The following is a 26,011-nucleotide window of genomic DNA, read 5'->3' on the forward strand; positions in this document are numbered from 1 at the left end:
GATAATCAGAAAAATATCAGTATGACAAAAAAAGCGAAAACAAAAGAAATCTGTAGGAGGCAAATACTTTTTCTCGCCACTATAACATTAAGATTTAAAGTGAATTGAATTCTGTATTGTAGTGATTTTTGGCAAAGTAATGCTAAAGTAATTTCTTGCCCATGTAGTTCCATTAGTTATGTACTTATGTACTTGCAGTGTATCAGTACAGATATGCAGATGCCTTCCAATCTATCTTTAAGAAACATTGTTTTAAACATTTTTAGTAATGTTTTAATGCATTTAGTGCAAACTGGAGATCCTCAGACTCTACCCATCTTTGCTCCTCAAAGACTCCTCAAAGTCTTTCATAGCTAGCTAGATAGCTTGATAGCTAGCTAGCTAGCTAGATAGATAGATAGATAGATAGATAGATAGATAGATAGATAGATAGATAGATAGATAGATAGATACTTCATTTACTCCAAAGGAAATTGAGGCATCCGGCGGCAACAAAACAATGCAATATGAACCATATTCAACATAAATTCAATTAAATTTTGTATGAGATAATGAACACAATCACCTTTTGAGATTACCTGTTTATAAAATCACTTTATTATTCCATTTATTTACCATTTACTTCTTTACTAGCCTTCAAAATGCTACTGTTTTTTTTACTATGGAATGTGTTGCAGGCCTGAAATGCAGGAAATAGTTTTATGTTCGTAAATAAAACGTTGAGCAGTTGAGCAAACAAAACAAGACACAAAATATCTTGGTTTTATACTGTCTGCAGTGATTTTTGTTTTTTTGTTTTATTATTTTTCTTTTTCTTGTATCCGTCAGGCTGTCGAGGGGCTTATGAGTTTAGAACAGAAGGCTCAGAGTTTAATAAGATCTCCTGGTTTTGAGGGGGAAAAACACAGGGAGTATCAGAGAGGGTCTCTGCACCGGGTTGATACGGGTACAGCTGGTGGAACAAGGAGATGAAAATGAAGACGAGTTCTTTGAGTTCTTCGCTTCTGAGGTTTCTGATGGGAGATTAGATTAGGATTAAGCGAGAAGGCTGTTGATTTCAGTGTTGGTTTCAGACTGCTATTCACTGCTGTTTACTGCTGTTTACTGCTTATTTGCTTTTGTCTTGCTTTTCTGTACTGTTGTGTATGAACAGTAACACTAATCCTCCACTTAGTTCAGTGCTGTTTTTAATATTTATTAACATTAATGAACAACTAAGCTAGCTGTCCATTGGGAGTTTGTATTATTGTAGCTCCTTCTTTTTAAACACTGACCTCCTGGTGCTGGTGCTGGTGCTGGTGGCCGCCATGTATGGATTAGGATGGTCTTACAGCTCCTGTGCTTGTGTCGGTTTTGTTTGGAGTATTTGTAGCGTTTGTGTCCTGCTCAATGTCATATTAATCCCAGGAAACATCAGCCGCACTATGATTACAGAATGCAAACTGCTGGATAATGGCTTGCGCTCTTTTATTTTATTTATTTATTTATTTATTTTCTTTTTTTTTTTTTCCTGGGTAATTGATGGTTGTGTCGAGCTTTTGTGTTTGTGTGTTTGTGTTGGAGAGAAGAGAAGAGAAGCTCCTGTTCGTCTGGGCAGGTTACCCGGCGTGTCCTGCGACCAGGCGTGTGACGTGGAACGGGTGGGGCAGGGGGAATTCATCTCTGCTTTTTACGAGACATTCCCTCTGCCTCTGCCTCTGTTTTTCTTTTTTTTCTTCTTTTTTTTTGGATCTCTGCTTTTTTTTTAATTCTTTTTCTTTCCTTTTATGAGACTGTGGCTTTTTTTAAATGCTTCAATGCAATATTTACGGTTGCCACTGCTATAGCATAAAAACGTATGAACGAAGAAGGAATGCTGTCTGCCAAACACTAAATATGTGCTCCATTAGGAAAAAAAAGCATTTACGCGTGCAAGTGCCCTCGGGTGCTTGGGCCGGTTAAAATGCTTTTTTTTTTTCCCCCCCTCACCACAACCCCCTCTTTCCCACCTCTCCCCAACACCTCTCTTCTTTACTCCTCTATCCCTGATGAAGTGTGTGTTTGTTTTCTTTACCTCCCTCCTCTTTATTTTTTTTTCGTTCTGTTTTTTGATTCGGCATCCATGTTTGCCTCGGGATGTCTGTCACAAACTGCAGTCAAACCTTGTGACAATGCCTTTTGTTTTTTACTCCCGTGCCTTTTTTATGACCCTCTTTTTTCCTTTTTCTTCCTTTTTTCTGTTCTTTCCCTCAAGGTCTGGCGCACCTGAAGTTAAAGAGCCAAGGTATGGGCCCCCCCCCCACCCTTCCCCTTCCTCTCCCTCCTCTTTTTTCGTTTATCCCGCTCCGTCCCCCCTCTCTCTTTTTCGCTCCCATTCCTTCCCTCAAGAAAAGGCTAAAATAAAAAAAAAAAAATAATAAAAATAAAAAAATTGAGTCACCTGTTTTGCTTTTTCGCCTTGTCTTCCCCCCGTCCCCTCCCCCCTTCGCCCCCCTCTCCCCCCCCCGGCCCTCCCTGTCCCGTTGGTTCGGTGTCCTCTCATTCTCTGCTGTTTGTGTGTCCTTCATGTGCGTCCCACCCCTGTCCTGTCCACTGGCCCAGCCCCAGGACCTGCTCCACTGATGGCCACTGCAGCTGCAGGTAACGCTCTTATGATCTCCCTCTCATGCTGGTTTGGTCCTGCTGTGGGGCAGTCTCACGCTGCCCAGAGAATGACCAGAGCAAAGCCTCTGCCGTCATTCTAGTTGTTTGGCTTTCCGACGATATCTAATTTTAATCTGATTAGATTAGATCAATTAGATTTAACAGTACACATGACACAAACAAAGGTTTTCAAACTCCAATGCAGTGTGATTTATTGAAATGTGTGTTTTGTTTTGTTCTTCTTTTTTGTTTTTACTTTTTTTTTCTCTCTTCAAATGGGAATGCAAAAAAAATGCAAAAAAATATATATATATTGTCATCATTAAGAGTTGAACCATGTTGTACCATGCTCTTTTTTTGTGTGTGTGCTTTTTTTTCTCTCACAGGCTTCAAAATCTCTTATTTTTCTTGTGCATTAGCTGATGTAACACTGCACAATCATCCAAAAGCACAATTCTGTTTTCCCCAAGACTTTCCGTAAGAAAAAGGCATCGAAAGCACTTGAGCGCGCCGCGTTTATTTAACGAATTTGGATTGATCACGCTTCCTGTCCAAAGCAATAACCGAACGCGCCTTGATTCGAGAGCCGCTAACTGACTTGTCAATCTTCATTATGTACATCGAGTGATTACGGACCTACGCCAGATAAACTGGGTTTCATAATTGCGTAATTAGTAATGACTGGCTTATAAAGCTCATAAAGCTCATACATGGGTGTGTACCTTCATTTCGATGATAAACGATGTGTTTAGATATGCCACAGACTTAAAAAATATCAAAAATATCAAATTGTGACATGTATAGTATGTAGTCTGATGAGCTTTTGAGCTTTAGCTTGTTGCATAGAAATTATATAAATGATGTCCTTACGTCAAAATGTATCAAAATACTTAAAATATAAGGTCTGGTTTGAGTCATTGACCTAATCAGTCCAATCAGTGAAGATGCGAAGATGACTGAAAACTTGCTAAGGCTGTGTCAAAATCTTTAGCCCAGATGTTTCAGTCACCGACAGTTTTTCGTTGATCGCAGACAAAAGCTCCGTTCAAATACAAATCGAGGATCACTTGGCGCTCGCTCAGTCGCGTAGCCGTTGCTAACTGATCACAGACGAGACGCAGACACCTGACAAATATTTGGCACACAAGATAGCTGACCCAGTCGGTGACTGGGAGTCAGGAGCTGCCCACAAAAACTGACGTCAACCCGTAAATTAGCATTCATGGCCTTGCCCAGCTTGACTTGCGACCAGCCACTGCAGAGCCATCAAGGGGGGTTCATAGTGCTGTTAACCTATCAAAGGCGGGACATTTGCATGTCTTGAATATTCATGATTAACTGAAGAAATACTGTTGCTTTTTCCTGCCCACTCCTCCACCACCGACCTAAAACAGAACTATTAATTCATACTAAAGACCACCACAATATATATATATATATATATATATATATATATATATATATATATATATATATAAAACATGAAATGAGACCTTTTAAAGAAGACATCTAAATATATTAAGAGAAATATCTCTATATATTTTTTTTTTATGGTTAAAATATTTTAATCATATGGTCTCAATCTTACCAAGCTATCAAATATACTTCTTTTTAATTGAACTAAACTGCTCAAAAGGTGTTGTTTAATCTGTTATATTAGCCAGATAATATACTGCTATAAACAAACACTGTCTCTGGTGCTGCTCCATGCTGTTTACACACTAAGAGTGCAGTTTGTGCAGTGTTCACTGCTCACAGCTGCGACACTCCATTTAATAGATTTGCGAACAAAGTTGCAGCTATATTGACTTTCTTGCTCCCGCTTCAGACGGCTCTGACCAATCAGAGGAGACTTTTTTTGCTCACGTAGTTTATTGGTGTGCATTTTGGTGCGTTTAGGTTTAATGCCTGTGTGAAACCAAACCAAACAGAGGGAGAAAGGCTCCAAATAAACATCATAAACTCATCAACTGATCCGGACCATAGAAACCAACTACAGGTGTGAAAACGCTCTTTTATACTCAGTAAATTAAGCTTAAATTCAAAAATCCTTACAACTAAGTGGAGATGTTTATAATAAAGTAACAAAAAAAAAAAAAAAAAATCTCTATTCCAATTCCAATTTATCATGCATTCTTTATTCTAGCGCCCCACATCCAGGGCTTTATCTCCCCTCAAACATACATACAAGTATATACTAGTATTTTTTTTATTGACACCACCAATATTAATTGAATCACAGTAAATCAGTGAATCGCAGTAAATCACAGAATTTTGTTATGATTAATCTGATTTAATGCTTATATTTTTTCAGATAGGTCGAAGTATAATCAGTACATAAAGTATATTTTTTCATGCATAATCATGCAAAATTCAACAGGACGTCAGCGTACATAGATTTTTGGGTGCTTTTGATTTTCAGTGTCATCTAAAACATATCAAACATTTGAAACATTTGAAACATTACAAACATTTTGAAATTCATGAGCTGGATATGAGCTCAATATGTGGTTCATTAAGCTTATATCAAAAGTGCTATAGACAGGCGTGAACTGATTGAACTGAATTTATATTTGTCTCCGTCTCTATAACTCGGGATTGATTCAGTGTTGATGTAAAGCAGCAGGTAGCCCTGAAAAAGTGTTTTTTTTTTTTTTTGTCGATGGTAAAAAAAGCTTATTTGTATTATTTGACATACAACCTTTAGATGGAAAGGTTTGGATTACATCAGGCAACAATGGAGAGAAAGTGCCTGTTTTTAAAAGCGCATTAACAAATATGCAGCTATACTCACTTTCTTGTTCCCACGCCAGACAGCTCTGGCCAATCAGAGGAGACATTGAGCTTGCATTGTTTATTGGTGCGCATTTTGGTGCGTTTAGGTTTGTGCCTGTGTGAAACCAAACCAAACAGAGGGAGAAATGCTCCAAATAAACATCATAAACTCGTCAACTGATCCAGACCATAGAAACTTTCACAACTACAGGTGTAAAAACGCTCTTTTATACTCAGCAAGATTAAGATTAGAAATCCTTACAACCAAGCTGATCATGCATTTTATTATTCCAAATCTGTACACTACTGTCTGACTGTTTTAATTTAAGTCTTTATTTTAGATGCGATGCGGAGCCTAGCCTAGCCTAGCTTTCTACGTGCCTGTATGATTATGTCATTACACACTGATGTAGCCCGGCTACGGAGGCTGATTGTGTTCAGCTCTGCAGTGAACTAACACCGCTAAAAGAACGCAGGCTGTCTGTGATAGATTCTGTAAATTATACATATCGATATGCCACAAAAATGATATCACTGTTATTGAAACGTTTCTTATCGCGATAAATACCGATATTGAAATATTGTCCAGGCCTAAGTATACATTACATATCAAACATTTGAAACGTTTGAAATTCATGAGCTGGATATGAGTGCAATATGTGGTTTATTAAGCTTATATCAAAAATGCTACAGACAGACGTGAACTGATTGAACTGAATTTATATTTTTCTCCATCTCTATAACTCGGAATTAATGTAAAGCAGCAGGTAGCCCTGAAAAAGTGATTTTTTAAATGAAAAAAAGCTCATTTGTATTTTTTGATATAAAACCTTTAGATGGAAAGGTTTGGATTACATCAGGCGACGTTGGGGAGAAAGTGCCTGGAGGGAAGTGACCTTGAAGCAGGTCTGTTCTTTTCTACTTACCTTTAGACATTGATCAGGCTGTTTAAAAGTAAATGGCAGGGTGCCGGGGTCCGCGTTCAGCTGAGGGAAAGACACGGTGGGCGATGGCCGGGGAGATATAGGCATCAATTTTTGGAGAATGGAGTTTTGGAAGGCAGTGTTAATTATTGCAGAAGAAGCCAGGCTTCGATCTGATTGGTGATCGGTTGTGTTAATCACCGTAGGGATGGACGTCGCATGAAAATGCTTTAAATCGGTGGAAAAGACAAAAAGAAAAGACGACAGAAACACTTTTTTTTTTTTCAAATTACTACCATGAAAAATCACATCAAGCTCCGGCGCGAGAGCGACTTTCTCTGCATGCCGGCGGTGCTGCCAGGCTTTAGAGCAGAAAACACCATGTCTGTCTTGTGCTGTTGCTGAAGACAAAGAGAAAGGGAAACGAATGCAGGCTGGAGCCACTTTAGACCGCTGAAGGGACCGGCTCATTTTTCTCAGCCTGGCCCCTGGCTGTGCTGCCAGATCAAAAGCTGCTAGATTGATCAGTCTGAGAGAAACACAGGCTTATTTTTTTATTTATTTATTTATTTTTTTTACCTGTTCCTTCGCCTTTCTTTGAGTGAAAAAAAAAAATGGAAGGATTTTTCAGGTGCCGTTTTTCCAATATATTGCTGCAGTGTCAGGATTTGGAGCTCGTTCAAAAACACCCAAAAAAAGAAAGTAAAGAAAAAAAAAAGGAAAAAAAAAGAACGATGACCTTTCCCAGGACAACGTTCCCTGAACACCAATCAAACCGCCACAGACGAGTAGATTTAGATAAATAATTGATGTTTTAAGATAAACACTAATCTAGAGGGGTTGATAAAGGTTAGAAATAAGTTTAAGCTTAGGAATAAAAACAGCCTGATCTCAAGAGAAAAGCACACACACCACACACATGCTCTGACTAAAACAGCTTTTTTATATTTTTTATTATTATTATTATTTTTTTACTATATCTACTAAATATAGGTCAACCCTCGTGAATATGCCCCAATTACTGACGCAACCCAGACGAGCAGAAATGAAACCTTTCCAGCAGAGAGCGTTTAAAAAGCAAGCGGTTTATTTATATCTAACCTGAGCCTTACCCCTCAATTTAACCCTAAACCCAAACACCTATTCCTCAGTCCTAAAGATCCTAAAGTTAATCTATACTTCAACCTAAAACTAAACCTAACCTACACCTCAGCCTGATGCTAAAATTGACATTAATAACCTTCAGCCTTACTGTCAATTTAACCTTTACATCAAGCTAAATCCAAACTTAAATTCCACTTCAACATGAGCCTGAACTTTAATGTGAGCCTTAACTTAACCTACACTTCAACATGAGCCTGAACTTTAATGTGAGCCTTAACTTAACCTACACTTCAACATGAGCCTAAACCTAACCTACACTTCAACATGAGCCTGAACGTAACCTACACTTCAATGTGACCCTTAACCTAACCTACACTTCAACATGAGCCTAAACCTAACCTACACTTCAACATGAGCCTAAACCTAACCTACACTTCAACATGAGCCTAAACCTAACCTACACTTCAACATGAGCCTAAACCTAACCTACACTTCAACATGAGCCTAAACCTAACCTACACTTCAACATGAGCCTAAACCTAACCTACACTTCAACATGAGCCTAAACCTAACCTACACTTCAACATGAGCCTAAACCTAACCTACACTTCAACATGAGCTTTAACTTAACCTACACTTCAACATGAGCCTAAACCTAACCTACACTTCAACATGAGCCTAAACCTAACCTACACTTCAACATGAGCTTTAACTTAACCTACACTTCAACATGAGCCTAAACCTAACCTACACTTCAACATGAGCCTAAACCTAACCTACACTTCAACATGAGCCTAAACCTAACCTACACTTCAACATGAGCTTTAACTTAACCTACACTTCAACATGAGCCTAAACCTAACCTACACTTCAACATGAGCCTAAACCTAACCTACACTTCAACATGAGCTTTAACTTAACCTACACTTCAACATGAGCCTAAACCTAACCTACACTTCAACATGAGCCTAAACCTAACCTACACTTCAACATGAGCCTAAACCTAACCTACACTTCAACATGAGCCTTAACGTAACCTACACTTCAACATGAGCCTTAATTTAACCTACTATTCAACATGAGCCTGAACTTCAACACGAGCCTTAACTTAACCTACACTTTAACATGAGCCTAAACCTAACCTACATTTCAACATGAGCCTGAACTTCAATATGAGCCTCAACTTAACCTACACTTCAACATGAGCCTAAACCTAACCTACACTTCAGCATGAGCCTAAACCTAACCTACTCTTCAACATGAGCCTGAACTTCAACATGAGCCTAAACCTAACCTACACTTCAACATGAGCCTAAACCTAACCTACACTTCAACATGAGCCTTAACGTAACCTACACTTCAACATGAGCCTTAATTTAACCTACTATTCAACATGAGCCTGAACTTCAACACGAGCCTTAACTTAACCTACACTTTAACATGAGCCTAAACCTAACCTACTATTCAACATGAGCCTGAACTTCAACATGAGCCTTAACTTAACCTACACTTTAACATGAGCCTAAACCTAACCTACATTTCAACATGAGCCTGAACTTCAATATGAGCCTCAACTTAACCTACACTTCAACATGAGCCTAAACCTAACCTACACTTCAGCATGAGCCTAAACCTAACCTACTCTTCAACATGAGCCTGAACTTCAATATGAGCCTCAACTTAACTCACACTTCAACATGAGCCTAAACCTAACCTACACTTCAACATGAGCCTTAACGTAACCTACACTTCAACATGAGCCTTAATTTAACCTACTATTCAACATGAGCCTGAACTTCAACACGAGCCTTAACTTAACCTACACTTTAACATGAGCCTAAACCTAACCTACACTTCAACATGAGCCTGAACGTAACCTACACTTCAATGTGACCCTTAACCTAACCTACACTTCAACATGAGCCTAAACCTAACCTACACTTCAACATGAGCCTAAACCTAACCTACACTTCAACATGAGCCTAAACCTAACCTACACTTCAACATGAGCCTAAACCTAACCTACACTTCAACATGAGCTTTAACTTAACCTACACTTCAACATGAGCCTAAACCTAACCTACACTTCAACATGAGCCTAAACCTAACCTACACTTCAACATGAGCTTTAACTTAACCTACACTTCAACATGAGCCTAAACCTAACCTACACTTCAACATGAGCCTAAACCTAACCTACACTTCAACATGAGCCTAAACCTAACCTACACTTCAACATGAGCCTTAACGTAACCTACACTTCAACATGAGCCTTAATTTAACCTACTATTCAACATGAGCCTGAACTTCAACACAAGCCTTAACTTAACCTACACTTTAACATGAGCCTAAACCTAACCTACATTTCAACATGAGCCTGAACTTCAATATGAGCCTCAACTTAACCTACACTTCAACATGAGCCTAAACCTAACATACACTTCAGCATGAGCCTAAACCTAACCTACTCTTCAACATGAGCCTGAACTTCAATATGAGCCTCAACTTAACTCACACTTCAACATGAGCCTAAACCTAACCTACACTTCAACATGAGCTTAAACCTAACCTACACTTCAGCATGAGCCTGAACCTAACCTACTCTTCAACATGAGCCTGAACTTCAATATGAGCCTCAACTTAACTCACACTTCAACATGAGCCTAAACCTAACCTACACTTCAACATGAGCCTAAACCTAACCTACACTTCAACACGAGCCTTAACTTAACCTACACTTCAACATGAGCCTGAACTTCAACATGAGCCTTAACTTAACCTACACTTCAACATGAGCCTTAACTTAACCTACACTTCAACATGAGCCTGAACTTCAACATGAGCCTTAACCTAACCTACACTTCAACATGAGCCTTAACTTAACCTACACTTCAACATGAGCCTGAACTTCAACATGAGCCTTAACTTAACCTACACTTCAACATGAGCCTAAACCTAACCTACACTTCAGCATGAGCCTAAACCTAACCTACACTTCAACATGAGCCTGAACTTAACCTACACTTCAACATGATCCTTAACTTAACCTACACTTCAACATGAGCCTGAAATTCAATGTGAACCTTAAATTAACCTACACTTCAACATGAGCCTCAACTTAACCTACACTTCAACATGAGCCTGAAATTCAATGTGAGCCTTAACTTAACCTACACTTCAACATGAGCCTCAACTTAACCTACACTTCAACATGAGCCTTAACTTAACCTACACTTCAACATGAGCCTTAACTTAACCTACACTTCAACATGAGCCTGAACTTAACCTACACTTCAGCATGAGCCTTAACTTTACCTACACTTCAACATGAGCCTAAACCTAACCTACACTTCAACATGAGCCTAAACCTAACCTACACTTCAACATGAGCCTTAACTTAACCTACACTTCAACATGAGCCTTAACGTAAACTACACTTCAACATGAGCCTTAATTTAACCTACTATTCAACATGAGCCTGAACTTCAACACGAGCCTTAACTTAACCTACACTTTAACATGGGCCTAAACCTAACCTACATTTCAACATGAGCCTGAACTTCACTATGAGCCTCAACTTAACCTACACTTCAACATGAGCCTAAACCTAACCTACACTTCAGCATGAGCCTAAACCTAACCTACTCTTCAACATGAGCCTGAACTTCAACATGAGCCTGAACTTAACTCACACTTCAACATGAGCCTAAACCTAACCTACACTTCAACATGAGCCTAAACCTAACATACACTTCAGCATGACCCTAAACCTAACCTACTCTTCAACATGAGCCTGAACTTCAATATGAGCCTCAACTTAACTCACACTTCAACATGAGCCTAAACCTAACCTACACTTCAACATGAGCCTAAACCTAACCTACACTTCAACATGAGCCTTAACTTAACCTACACTTCAACATGAGCCTGAACTTCAACATGAGCCTTAACTTAACCTACACTTCAACATGAGCCTAAACCTAACCTACACTTCAGCATGAGCCTAAACCTAACCTACACTTCAACATGAGCCTTAACTTAACCTACACTTCAACATGAGCCTGAAATTCAATGTGAGCCTTAAATTAACCTACACTTCAACATGAGCCTTAACTTAACCTACACTTCAACATGAGCCTGAACTTCAACATGAGCCTTAACTTAACCTACACTTCAACATGAGCCTAAACCTAACCTACACTTCAGCATGAGCCTAAACCTAACCTACACTTCAACATGAGCCTGAACTTAACCTACACTTCAACATGAGCCTTAACTTAACCTACACTTCAACATGAGCCTGAAATTCAATGTGAGCCTTAACTTAACCTACACTTCAACATGAGCCTCAACTTAACCTACACTTCAACATGAGCCTGAAATTCAATGTGAGCCTTAACTTAACCTACACTTCAACATGAGCCTCAACTTAACCTACACTTCAACATGAGCCTGAACTTCAACATGAGCCTTAACTTAACCTACACTTCAACATGAGCCTAAACCTAACCTACACTTCAACATGAGCCTAAACCTAACCTACACTTCAACATGAGCCTGAACTTAACCTACACTTCAACATGAGCCTTAACTTAACCTACACTTCAACATGAGCCTGAAATTCAATGTGAGCCTTAACTTAACCTACACTTCAACATGAGCCTCAACTTAACCTACACTTCAACATGAGCCTGAAATTCAATGTGAGCCTTAACTTAACCTACACTTCAACATGAGCCTCAACTTAACCTACACTTCAACATGAGCCTTAACTTAACCTACACTTCAACATGAGCCTTAAGTTAACCTACACTTCAACATGAGCCTGAACTTAACCTACACTTCAGCATGAGCCTAAACCTAACCTACACTTCAACATGAGCCTAAACCTAACCTACACTTCAACATGAGCCTTAACTTAACCTACTCTTCAACATGAGCCTGAACTTCAATGTGAGCCTTAACTTAACCTACACTTCAACATGAGCGTAAACCTAACCTACACTTCTAACTTGATCCTAAACATAATCTGTACCTCAACCTAAACTAAACCTACACCTCAACTTGATCCTAAACATAATCTGTACCTCAACCTAAACTAAACCTACAGTTCAACCTAAATCTAAACTTAACCTACACTTCAACATGAGCCTAAACTTCAACATGAGCCTAAACTTCAACGTGAGCCTAAATTTAACCTATATCTCAACATGAGCCTAAACGTAATCTGTACCTCAACCAAAACTCAACCTACACTTTAACCTAAATCTAAACCTAACCTACACTTTAACATGAGCCCTACCTTTATCATGAGCCTAAACAGGAGCCTAAACTTAACCTATACTTGAACGTGAGCCTAAACTTAACCTACACTTCAACATGAGCCTAAACTTAACCTACATTCCAACATGAGCCTACACTCCAACATGAGCCTAAATTTAACCTACACTTCAGCATGAGCCTAAACAACAACATGAGCCTACACTTTAACATGAGCCTAAACTTGAACATGAGCCTAAACTTAACCTACACTTCAACATGAGCCTAAACCTAACTTACATTCCAACATGAGCCTACATTCCAACATGAGCCTAAATTTAACCTACACTTCAGCATGAGCCTAAACCTAACCTACTCTTCAACAGGAGCCTAAACTTAACCTACACTCCAACATGAGCTTAAACTTCAACATGAGCCTAAACGTAACCTACACTCCAACATGAGCCTAAACGTAACTTGCACTACAACATGAGCCTAAACCTAACCTACACTCCAACATGAGCCTAAACGTAACTTGCACTACAACATGAGCCTAAACCTAACCTACACTTCAACACAAGCCTAAACTTCAACATGAGCCTAAACTTAACTTACCTATACTAGCTACTAGACTTCATTATTTTTGACTACATTGTCCAGTTGTCTATGGGCAAACTCGCTGAATATTAAATATTTCTTTTATAATATATTGAAATTGCGTAATTTTTAACGCATCTCTTTAATATTATCCTGATTGATGCGCCTCGGGAAGTGATACGCCTTTGCATTTAAGGGGTTAACTGTGTGTTTTTCATCAAAATTGATTCTTCCCTGCCCTGAATTTGCACTCAGCTGAAGCGCAAAGAGAAGACTGATAATCAGCAAGCAAATGATAATCATGATAAATTTGTTCCTCGGTTACTTAATTGAATGTGATGAGGGGAATGCATGCGCTGCTGCTCAGTCATGCGATGCTGCTGCCGCCGCTGCGTTAGGGGATTATTCCATAGCAAGCCCCCCTACATTGAAATGTAAAGCTAGCCCCTTTGGTCATGAAGTGCTTTCTCAGCCTGTACAGCTAAATGTCAGTAATTTGGAAAATCTCTCATCTTTCTGAAGCCTGTGGCATGCAGTGATGCCAAGACCATTTACGTCATAGTAATCGTATTAATGTCAGGCGGTGGACTTTTTTATTTTATTTTTTTTTTACTTACATTTACATTCGTTTATTTATTTAGCTGAAGCTTCTGTCTAGATCCACTTATAAAGGCTGTAGATCCAGAGAAGCGCTATTGCTTTTTTTATATATTTATATATATCAGAGGTTATTTCTTTTCTTTTTCATAAAAAAGAAAGAAAAACAAGACTTTTTTGTGTGTATATCAAAGTCCTGCACTCTTCAGCATTGTCAGACTGCCTCTGCCTTTTGCTCTCACCATAACATAACATTGCAATTAAAGCATGACAGGCTAATGTTGAACTCGGGTCGTCCTCATTGTGTTTGGCTGCTCTCGGTGGCTAACCCCGACACCAGTGTTTACAGCACAGCAGACATCTAACAAATCATTAAATGATATGTCTGCCTCAGATAGCAAATTACAGAACTGCCAGCTCTGAAACGCTGTTCAATTGCGCCGTGCACTTAGCCTATTGCTGCCAACTAGGGCTTCATAAAGGGCCAACTCTTTTAGTATTCCCAATGGCTCCAGCTGAGGTAATGCTCTCGAGTTTTTCATAAGGCTACCGCCATTAGCGAGAGTGGGAAAGTGTGAAGCACTCTGAAAGATGCCTGCAATTACTTGTACAGGTAAACAATAGTTTACCTGCTCTATATGCACAGCAACAGAACTCCTGTACAATCAGTGCATCTGGGTAATTAAAAAAAAGTGCTTGGAAATCCGTTTATTGAGTTTTTTAGTATCTTATTTTGTCTAATTTTCTCCCCATTTGGTAGGCCAATTACCCCACCCACTCATTAGTACCCCCCCTATCACTTTTATTAATGCCCCAACTATAGGAGAGTAAAAACTTCAGCCAATATACTGTATGTAAAGCTAACTACAAAATAGTAAATGAATACTGAAGTCATCCACACTATGAAGGAACACATAAGGAATCGTGTAGTAAAATGAAAAAAGGTGTTAAACAAACCAAAATACTCTGTGAAGAGGCATTTAGGTGCTCATATCTCAGGAGCTGTTAACTTGCAGTTTCTGAGGCTGGTAACTCTTAATTACCTTATCCTGTTAAACAGAAGTGACTTGAATTAAAAAAAAAAAAAAGCGACAAATCTAGCAACTTTCTTTACCTACCACACAGAGCAGCTCACCTACCACAGATGTGAATAAGCTATATACAGCACATAAAATAATGAGTTTCTTTGATTTTACCAAATTGAAAACCTCTGGAATATAATCAAGAGGAAGAACTGCTTAAATTTTTGCACCAGGAGTAAAGCAGCATAAAGTTATCCAAAAGCAGTGTGTAAGACTGGTGGAGGAGGAGAACATGCCAAGGTACATAAAAACTGTGACTAAAAACCAAGATTATTGCACCAAATATTGATTTCTGAACTCTTAAAACTTTTTTAATATGAACTTTTGGTCCCACTTTATAATAAGTGTCCCTATGTACTATGTAGTTACACGGTAACAATCCATGTAACTACAGTGTAACTACTGATGAAGTACACATCGTTACAGATTAACTACAGAGGTACAGGTTATGTAATTACACATGTGTATTAAGGTTAATTTTGACTTATGTAGGTACACATGTGTACCAAGGAGAGTGTACTTACACAAGTGATAGAGTAAGTGTAATTACACATGTGTAACAACATGTGTGTACTTACATATATGTGAAATAGTGTGTGTGATAAGTTGAGTATAAACTTCTCCAACAGGTATTGTCTAGTATGTAATTAGGGCTGATTGAATACACACACCTTGTTACACATGTGTAAGTACACTCCCCCTAGTACACACGTGTACTTACACAAGTCAAAATTAACCTTAATACACATGAGTAATTACAAAACCTGTTCCTCTGTAGTTAATCTGTAACAATGTGTACTTCATAAGTAGTTACACTGTAGTTACATGGATTGTTACCGTGTAACTACATAGTACTTAGGGACACTTATTATAAAGTGGGACCGAACTTTTTTTCTTTGCATTCATCTTTTTTGTTCTTTCAGCCATTTCTCATTTTCTGCTAATGAATGCTCTAAATGAGAATATATTTATTTGGAATGTGGACGAAATGTTGTCTGTAGTTTATAGAATAAAACAACAATGTTCAAATCAGATAAACTGATTTAGAAACTGAAGTGGTCTCTTAATTTTTCCTGAGCTGTAAATGATATACATGTAGAGATGGTGGTACAGCCGTTGTACTCACCACTGATCTGACTGCTTAGGAAAAAAAAAAAATTCCCTCTTTCTCAGATTTTATAATAAATAAATAAAAAGCTAATCGTTAGTAGTAATATCATGACAAGATTTCAAAAAAGTATGTACTGTATCTTACTGCTTACAGTGTCACAATATTTCGATTTATAACCCCTGTATAACCCCAGTTCCATTGTGTATCAAAGAGCTGCACTATAGAATACTATTAGGGAGGTGACAAACGGCAGGTTTAAGTTCATTTTTCTGCATTTTCTACTCACATATTTTATATTAAATTATATAAAACCTTTAACATTCTTTATCAGGCTCTAGCTGTGTCTGTTTACAACCTGTCTCAATTTACAAACTGGATCTTTCCAGTTAAAAGATTCAAGTCATACATTAATGTATATTACAGTGCTGAAGGATAGCGACGTTAGCCTAGCTAAATGTAACCTCAGCGTTGGCAACCTTGTTTGCGAATTTGTTGGTAGGTTTAGTAACTTTTCAGATGTCTCTCTTATTTTTTAGTTATTTTCAAAAAAGCAACAAGCAGCAAATCTAGCAACTTCTTTAGGAAGCCAGTTTGTTTGTTTTTCTTCTTCTTTTTCTCTTTCCTTTTCTTTCAGTCTTTTATTTTCTTATAACAGGTGAATTAGAAGAAAAAAAAACTATTTTTTTTTTCCATTTCCCTGAAAGAGCACTTGTTTACTGCAGGACCTGGCAGAGCAGTAAAGCCCATTGAGTCCTAGTGCGAGAGTGACCTGTAGGACGTGTGCACTGCTGAGGGAGCAGCTGCTATAGCTGATAGGAAGGGCTAGTGGAGGGAAGCAGGCTAACTGCAGTGTGTGGCTCGTTCAGACGCATATGGAGCGTGCTTCCTCTGCATGGGAGGGAGCCACACACTTATTAATTCTAGTGAGGGAGGAGGTGGGGAGAGGGAAAATATATCAGGGAAAACCTCTGGTTCTTTGGGAGGTGAATATGTTTAGTCACTTCTGTTATGGGCAGTGTGCTGAAATAAGCTTTTTTTTTTTTACAAATGACATCTGATGAAATTGTTGGTTTTGATGTACCGTATTTTTTTTCAGACTATAAGGCATATTTAAAATCCTTTAATTTTCCCAAAAAATCCACAGTGCACCTTATAATCCAGTATGAGTGTCAGTAAAGCCACTCTGCTGAAGTACAGCTTTATAGGGTGGGTTTTCAGTGAAGTTTCTCCAGCACTAAGGCTTGGTGCAGCAGCATTAACAATAACCGCTAACCACAGCGCTAGCTCTTTCGTCGTTTAGAGGCGAGTATATTAGACTGTATTCTGCATGTTTGCCATGTCAAAACAAGCTACCTGGGACAAATCGCTGGAATCTGTGTAGATTAACATCCAATGCTCATTTAACTTTAAAAGAAAATGCTTTTTTAAGAATTACAGCTTTGTTTACTTAGACCTCAATACACTTCGATAGACATTCATTGATTGTGTTCCTTATAGTTGGAAAAATACGGTATCTAATGTCTTGGATGACATTTTGATTTCTGCAAGTCGGAATCACTTGAAGATACTTTTAAACTTATTTTTTTTTGTTCTGACTGACCTTTATTTCTTAAAGTATTTTTCCTCTTTATTTAGTTGAGTAGTTCTTGCTATAATATGGATTAGAACATTACTCAAATAGGGCTATTCTCTGTATACCTGTAACTCTACCTCTTCACTAATTTACTTTACTTTAACTGATGCTCTCAAACACATTAAGAAGCAAGAAATTTGAGTAAGTAACTCTTGACAAGTTCAGCACAGCTGTTAACTGAAAGCTAATCATTCCAGGTGACTCTACCTCATAAAACTGGCTGAGAAAATCCAGCCAAGACGTGCAAAACTGTCATCCAAGCAAGAGGTGCCTAGTTTGAAGAATCTAAAGTATAAAACATATTCTGGTTAGTTTAACAATTTTTGGTTTACTTGCTAAATAATTCCATATTTTCTCTTCATAGTTTGAATGAGTTTAGTATTGATATATAATGCAAATTGTGTAATTGCAAGAAGCAGGATCCCGGTATTTAAAGTGAGTGTAATCTTAAGGACATTGATCATAAAGTAGCTAGCTGTGCTAAGCTAACAGTCAAATATTTAACCTTATTTACAGCTATTTAAGCTATTACAGCTTCTGTGTTTGAAGGAACTAAGTTTAATACATCCACCCAAACATCCAAACACCTGCTCTTACCATACTGCTAATGAAGCTCCAGTGAAACAGATCACCTGGTGCTGTGACTCTGTAGGAAGTGACACTAGCTTAATAGCTAAATAGTTTAGAGCACTTTTCTCTCAGTTATTGTCTGGTGTTGGGTTCTTCTCCACAAAACGGTAAGACGTAGCTCCTCTTCTTTGGCAGGCAGTGAATGTTAAATTTTAATTTCAAAGTAAATGGAGCTCCTCAACACTGCAATCTTTCTATGTTGTGTTTTAAACACTGCTCAAATCTGTAACCATAAATCGTACCAATTTCAAAATTTTTAATTTATTTGTCACATACATGGTAATACACCGTATCACCTGCAGTGAAATGCTTAGAACGACAGTGTGCTCACACAATACTACTAAGCTAATTTTTTAAACTACACAATTTAAAGTGCAAAAATCAAAATGTGCAAAAAGTAATCTAAATAAAAGAAAAAAATGCTAACATTTACTTTAAATATAATTTATAAATAGCAAAAAAAACCCAGATAAAAGATAAAAAAAGTAAAACAATTAATAAACATATTCTTTAAAGCCCTTTAAGCCTTTTTTCACCATTTTGAGTCGAAACGTGGAATTGTTAGAAACCAGAATCAAATAAGCAGAACAGAAAGCAGAATTACCCTACTCCATATCTACTGGGAAATCATGTAGTTATATTAACAGAGCTTTTCATCCATCTGTGATTGCAGTGCTTTTGCAAATGCTAACTTTCCATTAGTTCCTCAAAATTATAAACTCAAATATCTAATATTCCTTAATGATCATTTTAATAATGCTGTGCTTTTGAACCAGATTATGCTGTGGCTAATCAACAAGAAGATTGGAAAATAATGTCTGAGTCTTTCACATGCACAGAAAATGAGTATAATTCCAAATGAATATCACACTATAATGGTGTGTTCAGACTCAGCAGTTTAAGTCTAGTAAAACAAATTCCAGTGCTCTGCTAGTGTGTTTATAATGAGTGAGAATGCTACAGGGGTTGGACAATGAAACTGAAACACCTGGTTTTAGACCCCAATAATTTATTGTGGCAATCCGGGTTAGCACCCGAACATGCCTTTCAGACAGCTTCCTCTTACAGCGTCCACAGTTAATCCTGTTGGATGTGGTTCGTCCTTCTTGGTGGTATGCTGACATTACCCTGGGTACCGTGGCTCTTGATACATCACAAAGACTTGCTGTCTTGGTCAGAGATGCTCCAGCAAGACGTGCAACAACAATTTGTCCTCTTTTGAACTCTGGTATGTCACCCATAATGTTGTGTGCATTGCAATATTTTGAGCAAAACTGTCCTCTTACCCTGCTAATTGAACATTTACACTCTTATTGCTCTTATTGGTGCAATGTGCAATTATTGAAGATTGGCCACCAGGCTGCTCCAATTTAGCTATGAAACCTCCCACACTAAAATGACAGGTGTTTCAGTTTCCTTGTCCAACACATGTATATATTTTTTTATATTTTCTCCAAATTAAAGCGTGTTCCTGTTTACTCTCAAACCTTACATTCAGTTACTTTTAAAGCTGAACCTCTGGTCAGATATACATGGTCATGCTGAGGTTAAATATATGAATAACATATAAAGCTGCTTTATGTTAAGAGGTTTCTCTAAATTGTCCCCACACGCTCACAGCTCCTCCTGTGCATCGCTGAGGACCTTAATGTGCTGAACTGTCTGCCAGATGAGCCTTCCATACCTCCTCCATTATTCACCACAGAAGAATTTAGTGATATTACAGGTCTACAATAATGCCCGGGGCCTAATTTAGGGTAATGGCTAAAAATTGATTATATATTAAGCCCATTAAAAGTTACAGCCGATCAATATTCTGTGCTTTTCATTCACTAACTTCGCTCTTTTTTTTTTCCTCCTGACTAAATCTGCTCTGGTGGGTTGATGGAATTTGGAGGATAGAGTGTATTGTGATTTTAGGCAGGGCCATTTTTCCCCTTCTCTGCAGAATGACTGTTGGTTATATCCTTTAAGCTTTTGATTAAGACATAAAACATGTCCAGCCAGCTCTCAGTGATGTTTCCCAAGGCCTCGCAGACAGAATTCCTCTCATTTCCTGGCTGTTCTGCCTGCCGGGCCACAATGACGCTTCCATATTCAGAGTTTGCAAACAGAAGGAAATGAATCTCCCTGATTCTTGGGAGGAATGTGGTATGTTAATTAGTCATAATTCACTGCTGAATAATAGAGCTATTCTGTGTGATAGGCACTTTCTCCGCACACAAATATATTAATAATACATTTTGTTGGTTTTTCCCTCGTCAAAAATTTATGTGCTGTGAAAAATAGATTTTGTTCGGGATGTCCCGATCCGATCCGTTGATTCAGGGACGATCCAGGCTTATTTTAATGGTTCAGGTATTGGTTATTTTAATCCCAATCCAATTCAGAGTCAAAGTGGCTGGTACCACTTTAAAATAAGGTTTAAAAGGAGTTATTAATTAGGTTATAAATGCTTTATGAACCATTATTAAGCATTTACAATACACATAAAAAGGACAACAGTGACCTGTTGTTTGTGAAATAGTAATTTCACATTAATTTATACTGTTAAAACTCAGATCTATCTGTTATTAACTTTAACTACCCAGATTAATCTTGGATTAAATGGGGTGTATATTAACATAAAATAACTAAACTAAAATTAAATTAATAAACTGACTTTCTATTGTTTTATTAGATATGTTAATGATGACTGATTAAAAAAAAAAAGTAGGATATGTTTTATGTGTTGTAACTACTTAGTAATGGTTTTATGGTTTTAAAGTATATACAACCTAATTATTAACCACTAATAAACTCCCTAATACTCCCTCATGCGTTTTTTTTTTTTTGTTTTTGTTTTTTTTATAGAGATGGTGCCTATAAATATATATTTACGCTGATGAACATGGTGGTCTGGAAGTGAGGTGTGTTCAGGCACATTTATGGCATATTGCTACCTTAGCAACAGAAAACACAGACAGATGCGCCACTGTCTAAAAAAAAGCCTAGGCAACTGTCAACCGTCAGACGTTCATTGCTATCTTGGCAAAGCAGGCGTGATTCATATGATCATTCATTGCTGTTTCCGTAAATGACACAAAGTGAATGAGCAGGGCTGTGAAGTGCAGAAACACTGCGCCTTAAAAATACCAATCCACCAAAATCCACCAAAAAGCGCACCTCGCTCTTAAAGAGATTGACAAGTATAATGATGATTTATTTATTTTATTTTAAGCCCAACACACATAATTAATTAAAATAATTAGTACATGTTTTTGCATTCTTTGAGATTCGCAAAGTATACTATATTTTTTTGTTCCATTGTTACGAAAGCTATGTGCTCGCCTATAGATCACTAAAATAGGGCCCAGAGTGATTGTTTTAACCAATTAACCAGCTGTTGGCCTCCAGGTGCCATGATCTAACAGTACTAGCAGCACTGAGGAGAGTTCTCAGAAGGTAAAAAAAAATAAAAAAGTTTATTTAGAATTAGACTCTAGTGTGTAATTCTTTTATTTGTTTTTTAACCAGCACTGAACACTTTGTTTAGAACTGTCTGGAGGATACAGCTAAAGATAATGCAAATGCTCATTAGAAAACCTCTATAGATCACCTTGCACAGTTTCTTCACATGACTATACTGCAGGGGTCGGCAATTAAGTTTGGCCGCGGGTCAGATATTTTCCAAGCCATGACATGGAAAAAAAAAATCTGTTTTGGAAAATGAAGTGTAATGAGATGGAGTGCTACAGACTAGTATCTCTCCAGCCCAGAGGGTTGTTGAACCCAATTGCAGAACAGTTGATCTCAAAGCAGGTAAACCCAAGAAGAACAGCTTAAAAAAAATAAATAAATAAACACACCACTCCTCACGTGGGATTGAAGCCGTGTCGACACTAGCCGTGTCGACCCTACCACTGCCCCGGCTAGTAAATTGGAACAGGGCCGGGAACAAAAGCCCTTATAAACGAGAACGGGCGGAAACCAAATTCCAAAATTATAGTTTAAACAACCTCACAAGCCAGATGTTTCCTTGCTATACAGTATTAGTTCAGAGTGGCTTGACTGCAGTGTTTTAAATGAACTATGAGCTCAGTGATCTGATCTGTAATAGATCATTATCAGCCTTTAAAAGAGTCAGATTGGTATACAATTCGGTATATTGTATTGTATTGTCCAATCAAGTGTGACCCTTCTCTTTCTTCGTGTGTTCTGTGTGTGATGGTAAAGACTATCCTGCTGATCATTGTGAAACAGGCTTATGCTGCTGGGTTTAGCCTGCGTAGAGCAGCACCTCAGTGATAATGGCCTTATTCTGTCACACTATGCAATGTATTTCCTGTCTAAAGAGTTGGCGACAGCGTGACAGAATAGTCCACAGATGTGAGCAGATCTGCATTAAATCCTGTTCTTTTTTTTGTGTGTGTGTTGTTGGTTTTTTTTGGCTTTAAGCGAAGAAAGTGTTTACAGTGTGTCCTGACTTTGTGATTTTTCTGTTTTTCTTTCTCTCTTCTTCCTCTCTTTCCTGCTAGGTGGTCCTGAATCAGGTAGGAATACTTTACTCTCTGCCTACTTTCTCTCTCTCTCTCTCTCTCTCTCTCTTTTTCTTTTTTTCTTTCTTGTTTCTTGTTCTTGACCCTCGTTCATTTAGAGGCTATTCAGGGACTGCATGCATGCATTAGCTCCTGGAACAGGCAAGCGCTGGACACCGTGGTTTAGGATTGGTGTTGATTGAACGTGCAATCAAACGTCTTTTTTTTTATTCATTTTTTGGAGGCAGTTGAGCACTTTGGTTAAGTTTGATTTGGAACACTTAGTCACAAGATGGGGCTTTCTTTTTCTTTCTTTCTTTCTTTCGTTTTTTTTTTGTATTGTTCTACTACAGCAGCTCTTCTGTAGCAACAGGGAAAGCTTCATGATGTGAATTGGATTTGATTGTGGGGAGCACGTAATGCGTTTTCCATCACTGCTCTACACCGGAACATGCCGCCAGAGCGTTGTTTGGAGTGGCTTGATGATGGCTGAGCCTGGAATTGGATGCTTTCATGGACTCTCCTGTGGACAACACTGCGGGCTCGCTTCCGGGCGATGGAAACTGCGCTTAATGCATTTTCTGATCTCCTGTTAGCATCTCCGTACCAGTGAATTTTTCCACCGCGATTCTGGGCTCCTTTTGAAACATGTGGATCACGTCCAGCACTTAGTACATTATCAGCCATCTCAAAATACATCGAGGTTCCTCCCAGCCAGGTGATGAACGACAAAAGCCTTGAGCCAATCCTCTTTGTGAATTAGCATTTTAAGGGATTTAACTCAAAGAGACCTCAAAGATATGCAGTAGCCATTATTCATGGAGGTCATCATCTTCCTCTGTATCAAGAACTTCACTGTATTGAACTCTCTCTCCTGTGTAATATCCTTTAATATTTGAAACGAGGGTGTCTGTAACAATGTGTCACTTTGTAAAGATATACATTAGGGTTCCTAGCCTAAGAGTATGCAATCAGGAAACACTAGGCCTGCATTTACTATTCGTCTGCGTCTCAGAATACCGACGTCTTGTTCTACCTTTGTAATAGAAGTGCCGTGAAACCATGAATTGAGTGCAGTTAGGCCTAATATATATATACAGTATATTTTCTCAGAAGTGTTCACATATATTCAACAGTCTCATACAGTATATTCTTACACGGCTGATTCCTATGCAGATGTACAAGCCAGGTTTAGATGACTTACTTTGGCCCATTGTGTTGTACCAGTATTAATACAGTATTAATCATCCACTTTCTGTCCAGTCGACCAATAAAAGGCTAGACTGTAAACCCATACATTGTTTGAACTCAAACAATTTAAGTCTGTTTTACATAAAATTGGATATTTCTAAACAATACTCAACTATTTTGAGTTAGCTGAACATTTGTGGGCACATATACTGTACTATTCAAACTGAGATCTTTGAGTTGAACCAACTTATAATAACTGAGTTTAGTTTGTTGCCAATAGCAGCTTCTTTTCCATTGGCTTCTGTCGCAATCTATTTGCATACTGGGTGTGTCCAACATTTTCTGACTAACACTCACCATCAGTGTGTAGTGATTCCCCCTGGGCTGCCTAAGAAATAAATCAACTTCTCCTTTAGTTGTAATAACTTGATGTTTTAATTTATGCTAACATAAGTTTTCATTCCATTACTTAGAAAAAATTAAACAAACCGGCTGCCTTACAAAATTTAAGTAAACTCAACTTATCTGGTCTTACAGTATAACATAAATAAAAAGGTTAAATCAACTTCAAAATCAGTTTTAATAACGTGATGTTCTAACTTATGCTAACCTAAGTTTTCATTACCTATTACTTAACTTTTTTAAGGCAACCCATTTCCGCAGCTTGGACTCCAGACTCTGCTCCCTTGATTTCCAAATGAAATGCAAAATACCTACACCACCACCAATACCTACACCTACCCCCAGAGAATATGCCAGCATATAGTGCTCTAAAAATGCTCTACTTATAAAGTACATAAAATGTTCATTTCACTTTTTACTACTACATCAGTTTACAACGTCTTCAAATACTGGATGTCTTCCATCTTCCAGATGCAGGCTGTACGTTGCTAGGATAGCAATGCTAGCTGAAGCAAATTAGCCTTAGCATTTGTTTGTTTACTAAAAGACTTGACTTTCTTCCTCTCTGTAAATGTTAAGTCATGTCATGATTACTACTGTGGCTTTCTCTGGTCTCAATATGGCTTTAATTTATTGTAGTACTGTAAAAAAAATATTTTTGCTGCATTGAGTGTTGTGGTGTACTGAGAAATTTAAGAGTACTCGAAATCATGACGCACCTGCATGTGCTTCAGATGTTAGCTTTAAAAAAACATTTGATAATACTGTTCTCTCTTTTCTTCTCTCCCTGTCAAATTAATTTCTCTGATCAAAAATAGTAAAAAAAAAAAAAAAAAAAACAGCAACACTTGTTGCCTGGAGAATTACTGATTTATTAAAGATAAAAGAAAGAACCAAGAAAGAATTCAATTTATTTCTCTCCCTCTTGTTGGGTAGTTAACAAGGTAGGAAGCCTTGGTCAGACATCGTCACGTGACTTCACTTCTGTATCCATCAAATTGAATTAAAATCCCTCTGCAGAGTTTAATAATTGCAATTTTATGACATTTAATAAAATTCTTAAGCAGCGGCGGCATTAGCAGTGGTGGACCACCGATTTTTAAGTTTCATGAGAATAAAAAGAAAAGACCTGTAATTAAACAGGAAATGACAAAAAACAAGCAAATATTTAATCAAATTCCAGTATTTGGTCTCAGTCTGCTTCTCATGATGCGAATAATCCCAAACACTGAGGTGGTTTGTCCATTTTTCTAAGCAGTTTATATATTCTATATATATATATATATATATATATATATATATATATATATATATATATATATATATATATATATATATACACACATATATATACACACACGTTTGAGTATTATCGGCTTGTAGCCCTGCTGCTAACCTAAGCTAGTTAGCAGCTCTTGAAACAGCATTAGCATTAGCATTACCTGCTTAAAATTCTAATCGCTAGCTCTTTCACCGTTCAGAGATCTGCTGTATTAGATCTATCTATTACTGTATTAGAAGGAAATGAAAACATGGCGAAACCCCTGTGCCTTACTAGCGTCACATAA

The 26,011-nt window shown here is 37.8% G+C and overlaps 1 protein-coding gene across 7 annotated transcripts in view; it reads left to right on the top strand.

The window, feature by feature from the left end:
- nrxn2a (neurexin 2a) overlaps positions 1–26,011 on the top strand; it is a 696,697-nt gene that overhangs the window by 166,340 nt on the left and 504,346 nt on the right. For 6 of the 7 annotated variants that reach the window (XM_049466698.1, XM_049466699.1, XM_049466697.1 and 3 more), the window contains exons 4-5: positions 2,234–2,263; positions 2,581–2,619. The exons of the other annotated variant lie outside the window; for it this stretch is intronic. In XM_049466698.1, coding sequence (XP_049322655.1) covers positions 2,234–2,263; positions 2,581–2,619 — 69 coding nt within the window. The remainder of the gene's footprint in view (positions 1–2,233; positions 2,264–2,580; positions 2,620–26,011) is intronic. 7 annotated transcript variants of the gene reach the window in all.

The sequence above is a fragment of the Astyanax mexicanus genome, chromosome 17 (assembly GCF_023375975.1).
Source record: "Astyanax mexicanus isolate ESR-SI-001 chromosome 17, AstMex3_surface, whole genome shotgun sequence".
Taxonomy (NCBI): domain Eukaryota; kingdom Metazoa; phylum Chordata; class Actinopteri; order Characiformes; family Acestrorhamphidae; genus Astyanax; species Astyanax mexicanus.